The sequence below is a fragment of the Mus pahari genome, chromosome 12 (assembly GCF_900095145.1).
Source record: "Mus pahari chromosome 12, PAHARI_EIJ_v1.1, whole genome shotgun sequence".
NCBI lineage: Eukaryota > Metazoa > Chordata > Mammalia > Rodentia > Muridae > Mus > Mus pahari.
Genome location: NC_034601.1, coordinates 171,505 through 187,989, shown reverse-complemented (window position 1 = coordinate 187,989; position 16,485 = coordinate 171,505). Strand labels below are relative to the sequence as shown.

General features: G+C 46.5%; 2 protein-coding genes across 3 annotated transcripts in view; one reads left to right on the top strand and one right to left on the bottom strand.

Moving 5' to 3' along the window:
• The window catches only part of Naa60 (N(alpha)-acetyltransferase 60, NatF catalytic subunit), a 19,978-nt gene extending 7,004 nt beyond the window's left edge, over positions 1-12,974 (bottom strand). The window contains exons 1-4 of one of the 2 annotated variants that reach the window (XM_029544231.1): positions 12,798-12,974; positions 3,186-3,301; positions 2,282-2,455; positions 215-344 (exon numbers count right to left, since the gene is read on the bottom strand). In XM_029544231.1, the coding sequence (XP_029400091.1) occupies positions 215-344; positions 2,282-2,455; positions 3,186-3,295 (414 nt within the window). In that variant the 5' untranslated portion in view covers positions 3,296-3,301; positions 12,798-12,974. The remainder of the gene's footprint in view (positions 1-214; positions 345-2,281; positions 2,456-3,185; positions 3,302-12,797) is intronic. The other variant, XM_021209350.2, reaches the window with a different exon arrangement.
• A 62-nt stretch (positions 12,975-13,036) lies between these two features.
• Positions 13,037-16,485, top strand: part of LOC115065089 — a 10,690-nt gene continuing 7,241 nt past the window's right edge. The window contains exon 1 of the mRNA XM_029544735.1: positions 13,037-13,274. Coding sequence (XP_029400595.1) covers positions 13,141-13,274 — 134 coding nt within the window. The 5' untranslated portion in view covers positions 13,037-13,140. The remainder of the gene's footprint in view (positions 13,275-16,485) is intronic.

Genomic DNA, 16,485 nt, shown 5'->3' with positions numbered 1-16,485 from the left:
ATACAGACATATTCTGACTTGTAAGTATACACCCCACATACAGACATATTCTGACTTGTAAGTATACACCCCACATACAGACATATTCTGACTTGCTACTCTGACCCCTTTGGTCACAAGCTGCTGAGAACAGAGGCCAGAGCTGGCAATGCGACCCCATTGCAACATCCTTTTTAGCCATCACAAGTGCCAAGCTTTTGGAGCACAGACATACCTCTTTATGTATTTTGGTCCTATTCTTTATTTCAGCTACTATCATTCCCACAATGGCACCTCTGTAGGTTGCAGCAAGGGAGAAGAACTTCTTGTTGGATGTGATATCACGATACCATGAGTCTGGGTACCTGAGGGAGAGAGCACGCTCAGGTGAGTCAGAGGGACCCGGGCTACCTGGCCTATCACTCACAGTCTCAAAGAAGCTACCTGCCATGTGAGGTATTTTTATTTTTATTATTATTATTATTATTATTATTATTATTATTATTATTATTATTATTTTATGTAAAAGGTGTGTGAAAGGGTGGAACCCTCCAATGAAATTGTCTCCACCGAATAGTTCCTGGAGGGACAGCACACGGCAGCCTGCTCCTCAGTATGAGCTGAGACCTTAGAGCCCTCAGTGACCTGTGAAGAATTCTGTGGTCTGTGAGGAATTCTGAGGGCTGGTAAGATGGTTCAGCAGGTACAGGTGTTTACAGCCAAACCTCAAAACTTGAGTTCAACACCCAGGACCCGTATGGTGGATGGAGAGATGACTACTGCAAATGGTCCTCTTTGAGTCTTTCTGACCCTGAAGACTAGGCAAGGTGATTCAAGGAAGAGCCAAAGTTCATGGGTATATAGACTAGGGTTTGCAATACCTTATTAGACATGGGCAAGGACATGACACATGACTAAGTGATAGAGGCTGACAGCCAGGCACCTGAGAGGTGTACAGGCCTCTAACTCAATGTAGATCTACACAACCTTAAGCCATCCCTCAGCAGGGCCTTGCTTCTGTGCTTGCTGCACTCATATTTTCTGGGATTACTTTTTAGTAGTGGGTTTGCTAAACCTTTTTTTTTTTTTAAATAAAGAGAGAGAGAGAGAGAGAGAGAGAGAGAGAGAGAGAGAGAGAGAGAGAGAGACTGTAGCTATCTTCAGACACTCCAGAAGAGGGCTGTGAGCCACCATGTGGGTGCTGGGAATTGAACTCAGGACCTCTGGAAGAGCAGTGTGAGTCCTTGCTTGTAGCCTTGTTATCTCTCCAGCCTAGGATTGCTAACTTGAAGGATAGTTTATGTTTCATCTTAAAAAACATAAGCACTATTAGCCCACTTTCCTAATAAGTTGGCAGTTTATATTTCAACATGGATGCAGAGTGGGGGCGTGGGGGTGTCCCTACTTCTCTGCCAGCATGGAGCAACAGGTGTGAGGTGAGGACTCAGGAAATACTGACAGCTTAAATACAGCACCTTGCTTAGCCTTGAGGCTTTAAAGTTCGTGTCTATTTCCTCACAAACAAAACAAAACAGAAAAAAACCCAAACCTGTTTTTTCATTATCATAAAATAATCTAGAAATAAGGCAAGTAAAAACGGAGGAGCCCACATGTACTAATAACCCACTCCAATAAAACTGCTGACAGTAATCATCTGGTAGTATTTTGGGGAGTAATAAATGATCCCCACCCAAAGTGAAGGTCCAGGGGTAAATCTCTCAGACCTCCTACCTCTTGTTTCTCATTCTCTCCTCTGAGGTAAGACATGTAACCTAGAATTCTTCTACTCCAATATGGACCACAGAAACCAGAAGAATTCCTTTCTTCTAAAGCCAACCTGATTTTCTGCATAGGAGGAGGTAGCCATGAAAAACTTCTGTCCTGTCTTGTCTGACAATAGATGTAATACCACTGGTTATCTTGAGGGTCAGCTTGATTAGACTGGGAAGTACAGCACATTTCTGGGTGTGTCTGTGAAGACATTGACAGTTTCACAATCTGCATTGGGAACTGCAGGCTCCCTGGAAGTGTGGAATCAGGGAAGGTGGGGTTTGGCTGGAGGAAGTGGGTCAATGAGGGCGTGCCCTTAGGGGAAACAGCTTACTTGTAGCCTTCTGTTACTACTTCCCTTTACTTCCTGCCCACTGCACTGTGAGCTGCCCTCTCAAACCCTCTCTGCCACAATGTCCTGAAACCTCTGAAACAATGTGGAAAATAAGCCTAGTCATTCTTGTTTCCCTCAGGTAATTTGGCCAAAGCAATGACAAGACTAACACAATCGTCTCCTACAGAAGAATCCTACCCCGTGCCAGGAAGAGGGACTGCTGCAGAGGCCACGAGGAGTCGAAGCAGGTGGGCCGCGTCTTCTACCTTCACTCCATTAGGAGAAGAGAATGCTCTTTGTCTATCTCTACACCACAGTCCATGCTTCGATGAACATGCTTCACCATGGGTGTTTCCATCCTTAATCTGAAGGCTTCCGTGACAGAAGACCCAGGTCAAATAAATTTGTTATTCTCTTCTCCTGCTAATGCTGTCTTTTATTAAAGCCGTACCAGCCATGGTTCTCATGAAGGGCAGGGTCCTTCCCCTTCTTGTACAGTACATAGAGGTTTTAATCTTCTAGGTATTTTATCCTCTTTTATATTTTTAAATGAAAGCAGACTACGGGATGCATTGCTCTCTAGTCAGCCTTCACTGCATACCGGGTAAATGAAAGAGGAAGGGGAGGACCCTCTGTCAGTAAACTACACTTCTTTAACAGGTTTTTGTTCCTGGATAACTAACAACCTTTTTAAAGACAGGGTCTCTCTCGTACAACCCAAGCTGGCTTCTGAGCTTAGGTTGGCCTTGAACTCCTGACCTTTTTCTGCTTCCACTTCCTGAATTCTGTATTCCAGGCATATGCCACCTTAGCAGCAGCACTGCATTTTTATATGTACATATCCTAACACAGCTAACCAACTTCTTACACTGAAGTTGCTCCTCAATTTCCTGATTATAAGCAGCAGTGAACAACTTTGTAAGTAAAATTTCTAACAGACCCTCTTAAGGAAGGTGAGCAGCAGACACAGAGTCCTGAGGGTGTCTGCTTTAGATAGCAACTTTGGACCATTATGGTCCTGCCAGGCCCAGTCTTGCCTCTTCCAGTCTCAGGAATTATGGTTCTGTGCATGCAGCCACTGGAAACAGAGCCCAACACTCACTCAATGGGGAACCAGTCGCCACACAGGTGCTTCACAGTGTCTATGTCATCGTGGCAGAGGAGGCGCAGGCTGACCTCGCTGAGGGCGCTGGAAGGCACCACCTCTGTCATTCACACCTGCAGGGAGAGGAAACAGCATCACCTGAAGGCCTGCTTACCTCTTCCTCTACACCAACCCAGGAAGTGAGTGACGGGAGACGGCTAGTGGCTTCCCATGACAGAGATCTTCTTGTGGTTGCCGTCACTCTGCAGATGGAGAGGAGCTGACTGCCTCTGGTCCGTCTCTCTCCTCTCCACTGGAGCAGCACCCCACTCTTTAGCTTTCCCCCAGGAGTGACCACAGCTCCTGCCTGGCTGGTCTTTTATCTAACTGCAAACTGATTCAAAGACTGGACTCAGCACCTTCTTCAGCAGCCTGGCGGGTGGAAGCCAGTAAGCGATCAGATACTCATGGCAGATAGCACTGGCAGAGGGCAGGTCACATACTGCTTCTCTTCCCTGTCTAGCAAGAGAAAACTTTGTGACACTGAAAATAACCAGATGCTAACGACTTTGTGGGGAAGGGAGGGTTGAGGCTCACATCCACTGGCCTCATGCATGCTTAGGCAAACACACTACCACTAAGCTATGCTCCCAGCCACTTTAGTTTGAGACAAGGTCTCCCTAAGTTGTTCAGGCTGGTCTGGAACTCACTCATTCTTGTAGGTCAGGTCTGGGAAGTCAAGTGCTGAGCGCTACCAAAAGGGCAAACCATTCTTTTTCTCTGAGTGGGAAGCAGGTAATTCAAAGGAAAAAGACTTTACATCTATCCTAGCTTTCTGGGAGGAACTGTGCTGTCACTCTCCCATGACCAAGGTGAAGGAGTTTTTACAGAGCCACCACTAGGTAAAAGAAAAGTGTTGACTCAGTGTCATCACTGTGGAATCTCAAGAGGAAATCTCCAAGTCCAGAAAGACTCCTCAGAGAGTAAGAGACCAGCAGGAGAGGGCTGCTGTGGGGCAGTGAAAGGCATGGGCACAAAGGACTTAGGCTGTGCAAACAAGGAGACCCATACCATCAAGCCAATTTCTCCAGTGTCTGTGCCTCCAGTGGGATATGGCCCAAACTTTTGGGGGTTCTTCCAAAAATTGCTAGGCCTGGACCTAACCATAGTCTTTAGACCCAACTTGCTGGTTACAGAGGGTCCTAAACATACACCAATAAGGGAAGTGACATCTGAGAGATAGACATATAACCTTTTACATCTGGGCTTTCCAAATGAGAGAAAAAAGACAAACAAAATGAAGAGAGACAAGGAGATCTAGAACCAAATGTAGTGCCTAAACCTATATCATGAAAAATAAAATCGAAAAACTTTAGTGAAACTAAACCACAGGCTGGCTAGTATGGAAGTTATTATGAGACAGCTGTTAATTTCCTTAGAGGAGGTAGAGGCCCCACAGGTCAAGGTCTTCTTCAGGAGATGTTTGCTGAAACATTTTGGAGGGAGCTATCCTGGTGTGTACTTTAAATGGGGAAGGTTTGCTTTGTTTGTAGTGGAGTTACAGCAATCCTAGTTAACCACACATCCCTGGCCTCAGGGCATCCCTGGGCCTCAGGGCTGCGGCCTGCCTTAGCTTCTCAGCCATGACTTCTGAGAGCCATGGGAAGCATCTACAAGGTCAGCTTCACATCTTTCTCCTGGCCTAGGCAAGCTCCTCTCAGACAGGCTGAAAACACAATGTGTGGCACCCCCTTCACTTCAACAGTACCTCAATCTACCAACACCTGTGTGAGGCATCTCATCCATCTGCCTCCAGCGTCCCTTCCCTACTCTAAGTTCTACCTTGCTTGTGAGAGTACTATCTGCTGCCTCCTTCCCTCCTCAGACTCCATGCCGCTCCCTGCAATACTTTCTCATCTCTCTTCTGTCTATAGCAGAGGCAGGCATTATCATAAACCTTCCCTCAATCAAAGCATGAGCAAGATTATCAAAAGCTTCCCCATGTGCAAGGCAGGAATCACAAGCCCAAAGGCTCTTGAGAATGTGAGATTTCACAGACACAAAGTTTATTGTTTTGAAAAGCCAATAAAGATGAATTCTAAGCTCCTTCCATTAGGAGAGATGGAGAAAAGGAAACACACTAGTGACTGATACAGGATATTGTCTAGTACATCAGCAAACTGGGCTCAGGGCCTGAAGTGTGTGCACGTGCGTGCGTGCGTGCGTGCATGCGTGCGTGCGCATTCGTGTGGTTAAGGCAGCAGCAAACACTATTCACAGCTTGTTCAAATGAGCAGCTGCCCGTGGGTGAGAAGCCATCTCCAAGGCTGTCTGTCTGCTTCCAAAACTTCAGAGTAGGAAAATGAATAATTTGCAGAGTGACAAGAAACAAACACCCACCTCTCTGTTTCCAAACAGCATTCCTCTGAAAAACTAAGTCTCCGTGCTTTGAAGGGAGCCCATAACATATATATTGAGCATATATGATTTGAGACACATCTACACACCCCCCCACCCCCATCCCATCCCCACCCCCACGGATGATACTAGCAATCAAAAAGTGGTTATGGAGGAGGGACTGAAGAAGGGCTTAAGGGTTTTCAAAACCATACGATGGAGGATGAGAGTATGGCTGAGTCAGCAGAATGCTTGCCTATCAAGTACAAAGTCTGGGTCCAATCTTTAGTGGTGTACACTAACTATAATCATAGCATTCAGGAGGCGAAGACAGGAGAATCAGGTGTTCAAAAGCATTCTTGGCTAGAGAGTGAGTTTGAGACCAGCATGAAATACATGAGAATGTTTCAAAAACATCATACACATATGGAAGCTGGATAGGGTCATGAACATCATGAGCCCAGGACTTGAGAGGCTCAGGGTAATAATGAGCTTGAAAACAGAAGTGATACATAGCCAGATGTACCTCAATACATCAAATAGTATAAACCAGCCTTCCCCGACACCAACTCCATATAGATTTAGCTTACTAACCTGTATATTTGGCCACATGTTCATTATATGTCAGATGGTGAAGTCCCAAGACCAGACCTAATCTTTTATCTCTGAATCAAAAATTCTCTCCATTTCATACTAAAAACCTATTTAATCATTAATTTCTCAAATTTGAGTGACAAAGTCAGGCTTTGCTCAGGAGGTTAGAGCAGAGGTCAGGAGGGTGGCACATTGTGGTGTCATTTCTATACACGAAACTAGCTTGCTAGAGAAATCCCATGAGAAAAAGTACATTAGGGAATATGAGAAGTGCTCCCACCTGGTCTGGGGAGGGCACCGCTCCCCCGACTCCCAATCACAGGGACTACAAAGATGGCAGGAAGGGCCTTTCTCTGAGCACCCCTGCTCACTCCTGGACGTGCACCGAAACGCCGAGTTGCAGTAGAAGCGGTCTAACTAGCATCTACCTGTTCAGCTGTGATCACAGTCACCATCAGGCTGGATGAACAAGAACCGAAAGCACAGCGACCTAGCAGAAGGCTGAGGCCAGAAGATGGAGTACAGAGACGGAGCCCTACAATCCTGTCACTGAAGCTCTTCTGGCAGTCCCCTGTCTCCGCTGGGTCTCTCTCACTATGATCAGCTCTATGACTAAAAGTGATCTGGAGAAGCCAAGGCTGATTCGGCTGACACTCTGTTTCAAACAAAAGAACCCAGCACTTGGGTTAGAGACAGAGCGCAAGTTCAAGACCATCCTCCGAGGCACAGGAAGTCAGACACCAGCCTGGGCTACCCGAGACCCTGTCTGAAACAAACAAAAAAAAAATAGGGAAATGTCTGCTTGGCATACTTCACTAACATCAAAGCTAACCTTCCTTGAAGAGTTCATCCAGTCCAAGAACTCTCCTGCTACTGTACAGAGGACAGCTACAAGATCCCCTCCTGTTGGTAGAGGACCCAAGAGGGAAAGAAACCAGGCTACCCAGTTTAAGGGAGAGCGCTCAGGGACAGAGGGATTTGGTTTCAGCATCTCACCTGTACCCTCCCTGTGGCAGAGCTGCCCTCCTGCCTCACCAACCTTTCCATCCTTACCGGGGATTGCTTTTAAAAAATGTTTTATCTCTCTATTGCTTCCATTTATGTTTCTCCAAAATTTAAAAATTAAAAAACAAAACAAAACATGGAAGCAGTAAATTTTGTATAAATATCCACCTGATCATGAAGTCACCTTTTTGGTGCTTGGGGTCAAAGCCAGGCCTCAGTCCCCCCCAGCTATCCCCTCTACTGCGCAGCAGCAGGGGACTGTCACTGAACACAATCACTCCTGTCTGAATTTTCCTCAATAATTATGGTAGGTATTTATGTTCTCTACAACTAGCTTGCATATTGTCTGAACCTTCTGCAATGAGCTTGGCTTATTTTATTAATTAAAAACAAAGACTTTGAATATAAAAATTCCTAACACATAAGCCGGCGTTGTGATGCACGCCTTTAATCCCAGCACTCAGGAGGCAGAGGCAGGCGGATTTCTGAGTTCAAGGCCAGCCTGGTCTACAGAGTGAGTTCCAGGACAGCCAAGGGCTACACAGAGAAACCCTGTCTCAAAAAAACCAACCAACCAACCAACCCAATAAACAAACAGAAAATTCCTAACACATTTTGTATTAAAATAATCTCACGGGTTGTTTTAACTAATAATGACAAGGAAACTTTACAAAATCCAAAATTAAAAATTTTGTAAGTTTTAAGGTAATCATTTCATAAAAGCAAATAAAACCATCTATATTTAGAAAGAGGGAGATGTCCTTAAACTACATGTGAAGATGCATTGGTTGCAGACGCTGCTCACTGCTGAAGCACTCACCTGCTGTGCTGCACAAGACCCTAGGTTCCATCCCCACCACTGCAAAAGACAAAAAGAAAGCAAGGGTAGGGGCTGGAGCGCTGGCTCAGTGGTTAGGAACACTGACTGCTCTTCCAGAGGACCCAGGTTCAGTTCCCATCATCCACACACTGGCTCTCACAACCAACCTTAATTCCATTTCCAGGGGATTTGATGCCCTCTTCTGCCCTCTGCTGGTACTGCAAACATGATACACACACACACACACACACACACACACACACACACACACACACACTAAAATACTCTTATAAAAGCAAAGAAAAAATACAACAGAAGGCAGAAGTTTGAAATCCTGCACTCATCCCACCTCCACACAACTGTTACTAATCTCTTCCGGGTCCTATGAGGGAAATGACTTTACCTAAGGAAAGGCTTGCCTGGCAAGGCACTGATGGGCTGTACGCGTGCCCAGACTGCACCCATTGGCTAGGCAGAGCAGGGTTTGCACACGCTTCAGCACAGGCCAGAGGAGAAGCCAAGGAATCTGAAACTGGAGGAGTGCAGTAGCAAGACCATGGGGTGAGTCACTTATGAACAGGTTACAACTGCAGCTCCCAGGCATCTTTCAAAGACACCTAAGTGTGAACAACACCAAGGGAATAGCAGAAATGGCATTAACATTTTCCAGAAAGGAAGCCCTTTCAGTACTTATAATCACCCACCTATTTCCAAGCCTTTGTGCCCAAATCAACCCCATTTCAGAAACAAAGGAGAGAAACGTTGTTCTGAGGCAGTTTCGCTAGCACACTGCTAGGCAGCACAGGCCAGCATCAAACTCTTGAAAGGAGGAAGGAAAGAAAAGGATTCATCTTTATTTTATGTATGTGGGTATTTTGCCAACATGTATGTCTATGTACTGTGTCAGTGCTAGAAAAGGGCATTGGATTCCCTGGAACTGGAGTTACGGATTAATGTGTGAACTGGCACGTGGGTGCCCCCATCCAGTGAGGGCCTCTGCAAGGACAGCAAGCACTGTTAACTACTGGGACACATCTCCACCCCTACCCGTACCCCTAACATCAAATGCTCACTCCTCCAGCCTGAGCCTGAACAGGGCTGGAATTACAGGCACAAGCATCACACCAGCTTCACTGTATTTATTATAAAGATTTATTTATTATTGTGTGAATGCCTGCATATTTGTGCTCTCTATTGGGGTGCTTGGTGCCCACGGAGGCCAGAAGAGGGTGTCAGATCCCCTGGGGCTGGGGTTTTAGGTGGCTGTGAGTAGCCCATGTAGATTAGGAACCAAATCCAAGCCCTCTGAAAGAAAAGCAAACATTCTTAACTGCAAGCATCTCTCCAGTCCCTTCGTTTCATTTCATTTTATTATAATTACTATTTTTTTAGTAACAATAACTATTCCACAGCAATCAATCAATCAATCAAGCAATCAAGCAAGCTGGGAGCTTTGAAAACTAGTTTATTTGCTTGGGTCTTGCCCTTGCTTACTTGAAAATTCATTATATATCTCAGGTTGCTTTCAGATTTGTGACAATTCTCCTGCCTCTGCCTCCCAAGTGCTGGGATTAAAGGTGTGTGTGGTTATGCTCTAAAAATAGTCTTTTAAAGTAACAGAAACCTTTCATCTTCTTATGGAAACAAAGGGAACAAGGACTTTCTCCATTATTTGTTCTTTGTCTCTATTCACAACTACCTCCTCCTCCTTGGAACTCTGAATTTGTGTTTGACATTTATTTCTAGCATCAGTGCCTAAAATGGCATGCTATTCCTCGGGCACTGGGTTTAAAAGGCAGCCCTACAAGTCTATTTTAGTATAAAATAGGTAGTTGTCTACTTATAATTCGAAGAAACATTTGAAAATCTTGATGCTGTAACACAACTGATTCTCATCTTTTGCCCCTAAGACAAGGTCTCTCTATGCAGCCTCCACCTTCCTCAAACTCACTACATAGACTAAGTTGGTTTTGAACTCACAGAGCTCCATTAGCCTCTGCTCCTCAAATCCTGGGACCAAGGTGTGCACTGGCACACCTGGCTGAATCTCACCATCATTTTGAGGGTGCATGGTCTCTCCTGGCCAGGTGGACACTGACTGAGGTAAAGACATGAAAAGGGGTCTGAGCCGAGACATAGGACAAACAGTTAACCATCACTTGCTGTCACATTCCTAGCCACCGCAGCTTGGAGCTGTGGCTACGTTAGAGTTACTGCTATGACCCTGCCACCTCTGGACTGAGATACTCTAACTACTTAACTGCTCAGCATTACTCCAGATCCTAAATCACTTCCTGCAGAAGTACTAGCTCCCAGGTTAGATACCTTTTCTTGTCACCCCATAAACACTGAGCAACCCCCTGATGCTCAGAGAAGAGAATAAACTCTTATGCATTTAAACACATGGGCCAATTAACAGCATGCGCTATCTGGGCTTCGGGCAGACCCTCAACCATCCAGCCAGTCAGCCTCCAGAGGCCAGGATGACATACAGGGAAAGGCAGTCTGCCCTGAAGTTACAAAAGGTACAACCATTTGCTGAACCAAATTCAGTGTCTGAACTGGCCTGCACCAGACCCATCACCACCAGCACCACTTTGCAGACCAGCATTTTACGGGAAAGCATTTCATACCACAAAAGCAGAACCTGTCCAATACAGTCCATACCCCGGCCTTGCCTGCTGCAGAGGATGTAGTGAGGTGTCAGACCCTTCCAGGAGGCGGTGGTGGTGGAGTAGATATGGAGGAGCCATCACTTCTGAGAAGACATGTTGGTTAAGCTATTCAGGTACATGGGACCTCCATCTTATTTGAGCACAGCAAAGAGACATCCTTTGCCTAGAACTTAAGTCCCCCCACCCCAGACAGGGTTTCTCTGTGTAGCCCTGACTATCCTGGAACTCACTCTATAGACCAGGCTGGCCTCGAACTCAGAAATCTGCCTGCCTCTGCCTCCCAAGTGCTGTGATTAAAGGCCTGCGCCACCACTCCCGGCCTAGAACTCAAGTTTTAACAACTCTTGTCTTCATCTGTCTGTTTCCTGTGACGTCATTGCAGGACTCTATGCACGTGAGCTTCTCCACACTGCACTAAGAGGCATGCTGAGGCACCACAATCTCTCCTCTCAAGCACTCCTTGGTCATAGATAACCTTTGGTCTTGGTTCAGGACTATCTTTAATCCCTTAGATCTGACATCCAGAAATCTTCCATTCTGGTCAGAAGCTTGTTGTTGCTATGCAACCTGGACAAGTCAAATCTAAAGATACTCTCCACACAGTGTGTGGGTGTGGTGAAACAAACAGTGACAAATCTCTTCAAGTTACAACTGAAAGAGGTTAAAGATAGTAAGGACAAGACACACAGAGACTTAAAAAGCCAACAACCCAAAATTGTATGTTTTATGCTGGTGCTGGTATGCTGACACCAGACCAGACTTAATTCTGTGACAAGCTGTAACAATTTTCATGGAAACCCAGCCCAGGAAGCCTGATGTGGGGTTGTCTAGGTCTGTAAGATGAAATTCTAGTAAGCTACAACCTGTTTGAAGAGCCAATGCAAATCCCACTCTCAGGGGGCCTGTGCCTGGCATAGTATTCTTGTTGCATACAAAAACCTTAAAAGGAGGTGTGTAGACTTACGCTCCCTGCCATGAGCAGTGTGCTGCTTTGGCACGATGGCCCTCCGGCATTCTCTAGTTTTTAATCGCATCTGTCCTAACTAGCAGTTCACTGGTAGGTGCGTCTCTCCGTGTGTGTACTTATATGCTGTTTTGCTGTTTTTGTCCCAGACCTTCCTCTTCCTGACATTTCTGCTGGTAACAAGGTCACAAGCCTTCTAAAACTCTCCTCCATGTCACATGGTTATGTGGACTCAAGTCTTCGCATAGACGATTTCTGGAGTAACATGACTTTGCCTGCTGGGTCACACAAGCCAGCAGACAAGCCAAGGCTAATTCGGGGATTTTATGTTTCCAGTACTTTAAAAAAGGAAAAGTTCTTTGGCAACTTTCTTAATTAGCACTCCGGACGTCACAGGGACCACACTATTAGGCTGTTAGTCTCTTTTTTCAAGACCAAAGAGTGACAAGAATGACCCAAAAGCACATGGCTCTGGGACTTGGCAGAGTTAAGAGATCAATAAAGGAGCCAAAGTTTATGTTTATTGCAGCCTGGCTCCCCAAGCCTTGGGTTTTGACCCCAGCAGGGCAGGCAGGCGTTTGCTGGAGATTCAGGAAAGGCCCAGAGTACCCTCCCCTCTCCACAGCCCCAGCCCAAGACAACAGCACTGGTCACAGATTCCCCCCTTTCTCCCTGGCAATTGTTTTTTCCAATTCAGAAGAAAAAAGCCAGAGGCGATTATGGAAGGTCAGCTTAACTTCCAAGTGCCGGAATACCAAAAGTACTGCTGGAATGAAAAGACGGACCTAAAGCAGGGTCCTCGGCTTTCACGCGTGCAAAAAGTCGACAATTTATCCCCTGCGCAACAAGTCCCTTAAGAGAGGCTGGAGCTAGAAGAGTCGACCAGACCCCTCACCTCCAGCAAAACCAGAAGATGCCGTCTTTCCATCTCCCAAATCCTGCAATTACTGGCTGAGGGTCCCCAGAAAGGCCAATTCCCGACGCGCCACCGCGCCCCTCGCCTCCGCCACGGAAACAAACTGGGCGCAAAGAAGCGCCCCGAGCAGGGGTGGGTAAGGGGCGCGCTGTCCGGAAAACCCGGCCTCCCACGGCCGGCCGCACTAGTGCCCTCGGGGTCGCGACTGTGACCTCCCCACCGCCCCGACTTGCACCCGCCGAGGCCCCGGCTGCCTCACCTCGGACGGGAGCCAGCGGCAGCGGACGGTGTCGCAAGGCTCAGCGCATCCTGGGGGAGCCGGGAAGCCGGACGTGGGACTGCGGGGTCCCCCGCGTCAGATTATGTAACCGGCAGGGGCCGCAGCCCGGACAAGGAAGGCGGCCCCGCGGCACTTCCGCCTCTAGTGCTCTGCGGGCGGCGCAGCCCGAAAGATCATTGGCTGCTGCGCCATGTGGCACCGCCCTCCCTGACGCCACCGCCACCATCTTGGGAGCGGGCAAGCCTACGGCCGCTGGCGGGACCCGCTTCCCGCACTGGCTGCGGAAGCTCTAGACCGCTGCAAGCCGCCCAGCTGCCCTTGCATGCATGCGTGGACACCGGCGGCGGGCCGGGGTTTCCGTGCCTTTCCTCGATCAAGCCGGTCGGATGAGCCCCGAGGCCCCCTTGGTCCTGAGACGCACGGCTCTGCCGCTGGCCTGCTCTTCCCCCGCTGGAGGTTAGTAGATACCGGGCGCTGGTGATTGCTAGAAGCCCTGACTCAAAGGCACCGCCCCGCGATCGCGCTGACAGCCACAGAAGGGTGGTTCTGGGCTATCATTGCAGTGGACAAGTGACAGTGGCCTTCAGGGCTGAGTGGGGGTGGGAGTTATATATCCAGATGTAATTCAGAGATAATTCAGTTCTTGTAACCAGAGAAAAGCTTGCTGACCAACAGTTTATTCTTTGCTTTCAGATAACTAAAATGGTATGTAGTCAAGGGCTCAACCAACCTTAAAAAAAAAAGATTAATATCCAAGATATACATCAATGCTACATCCACTCCAGTAGTGACTTGCATTACAGGTTTAGAAACCTGGAAGCAGTCCTGAGGCAGAGTTTCACTGAAACTTAGCCTCCTGGAACCTTGGCATTCCCATAGCACATATACTCAAAACTTGTCCCCGCGTTAGTCTGATGTATGGATCCATGTGCTCTCTTTCAGTATTGTTTTATTATAAGTGCCTTTAAGGATTGATTTTGACATATAGCTAAGCCTTTGCCAGTGTTCCAATGTCCTAGATAGTCCTTGAAGCTGACCCTGAGCTTGGAATTCAGTAAGAATGTTACCTATTGCTGGGCGTGGTGGCGCAGGCCTTTAATCCCAGCACTCGGGAGGCAGAGGCAGGCGGATTTCTGAGTTCGAGGCCAGCCTGGTCTACAGAGTGAGTTCCAGGACAGCCAAGGCTACACAGAGAAACCCTGTCTCGAAAAACCAAAAAAAAAAAAAAAAAAAAAGGTTACCTATTCAGTAACACTCAATTTTACTTCTAGTAGAGACAGTGAAAATAATCAGGCATTACAATTTACTTGAATAGAGCTAGAAACGCTCAGGGCTAGACTACATAGTAATTACTTAGGAGTCACACCCAGACACAGGAATACACAATGGCCTAGGAAATAGGTGGGTTGTAGTATTATTCATGAAAGGGTTAGTAGTACCCTGGTGCAGGTTTTTCACTAGGTCCAGAGGAATAGCATAATCAGGTATTTACTAAAGGACCCCTGGTGGTGGGTTTAACAATAGACTAGCATTGTATCAGAGCATTAAACTGGCTTCTGTGTTTAACTGATCTTAATTAAGGGTTGTTCCTATTCTCAGTTGTAAACACCGCCTGGCTCCCGATATCTTTTTATATATGCATTTTCTTTGTTTTGTGTAAGAACCAGTGTACCTTGGCAAATGTATTCGCCTAGCCTTCTTGGTTTTCGTCTGTAATACAAGACTGGTGCTCAATTTGACAAATTACATCCAGATATAGTACTCCTTTGTGTCTGTGTCTGTTTGTCACCTTTTTCCGTCCCAACTCCATGCCCGCCTGTAATGGGAACTCTGAAATTTTTTCCGTGGATTGAGAGAGGCCTTCTGGGGCCCGTCCTTGGCACATCAATACATTTTTGTGTCTCAAACTGTGTAAAACATCACTATCTTAGAAACATCAAAGCCATGTTCTTTTAACATTTTGAAAAGTAATGTGTACCTCAATTTTAGAATTTTGTGGTTTCATATGTCACTAAATGGTAGAAGGCTGCCAGCCTTGTACATTGAGCTGGCTGGGTTCCATCCTCGGCATGATACAAACCAACCATAAATAATTAACCGTCTTGCCTGTTAAGTATGATATATATGACTAGCAGAATCTATGTAGAGCAATCTTTATTTATATTTTCCTTTTATGTCAGTATTAGTTGTTAATTTTTAAAATATTATTTTTATTTATACAAGTACACTGTAGCTGTCTTCAGACACACCAGAAGAGGGCATCAGATCCCATTACAGATGGTAGTGAGCCACCATGTGGTTGCTGGGACTTGAACTCAGGACCTCTAGAAGAGCAGTAGGTGTTCTTAACTGCTAAGCCATCTCCCCAGCCCTAGTTGTTAATTTTTAAGGAGGAATGGAAAATCACTGTGACAAAATGAAGACTGTTATATAATTTACAACTATAGACTAATGTATTTATTCGTGCTACTGTATGCAAGCAGCTGCGAGAAGCAGGGTTAGATCCATTCAGGCATTTTGAGCATTCAACACAATTATACTTTGTGTGTCATTACTGAAATTATTTCTAATTAAACTTACTGCAGATTGGTCTTGGTGTGTTGGCACAGGAGAGGCTGAAACAAGAGGGCATGTGATAAGTGCAACTTGTGCCACAGCCTTGAAATAACATTGCTAACACATCGACGAGAAAACTATGTTAAGTGTATTCTCCATTATCCAAATGTTCAGATTTGAAACTTCAAAGTAAAAAGGTGAGGCTCTGAAAGGGAAATAGCTTGTTTTCCATTCCCCTGCATCTACATGCTGCAATATAGTGGTAAACCTATTCAGTGACAGAGGAGAGGCCAACCCCGACCTGCATCCTCATTCTAGTATATGGGCTGGGGTTCAGTGACAGGAGAGGCCAACCCCGACCTGCATCCTCATTCTAGCATATGGGCTGGAGTTCAGCATCAGCATCCCCTTGGGGCTTGTCAGACTCTCAGTCAGAATTAGCATGTAACTGAGAACAGCATCCAACAGGATCCCAAGTGGATGGAAGGACAGTAAAGCTTGAGAAGCTCAGTCTGGGGGATGACAAGGTAAAGACATCCCCAGGGTCCTAAAAGAACCTGGCAAAGCCTTGGTACAGCAATTTGAAGAATTCAGAACTGTCTGATGGGATCCTGTCTCGTGTGCATGTGGGCCCAAATTTGTATGGGTACATACATGTGTGTGCAGGTGCATGTGCACGTGTGTAGGCTCAGAGTTGATGTCAGATGTCTTCCTTGATGGCTCTCCATGTTCTTTACTGAAGCAGGACCCTTGATGAAACCAGAGTTCCCCAGTCCCAGCTAAACCACCTAGCTGGCCTGCCACAGGGATTCCCGTTCTCTACTTCCCATGTGCCGGGATTACAGGAGACCACCACGTCTGCCCAGCTTTTATGTGAGCTCCAGGGACCCGAGTTCTACTTCTCACACTTGTGCAGCAAGTGTTTGATTCACTAGGCCTTCTCTTGGCCCTAAAACCACCATCTTAAACACAAATGAGGAAATGGATGCTGTGTTCCTGGAGCTTCCTGTGCATTAGATATTGTGTTAATTAAGTAAATCTCCCTAGCCGGGTGTGGTGGTGCACACCTTTAATCCCAGCATTTGGGAGGGAGAGGCAGGTGGATTTCTGA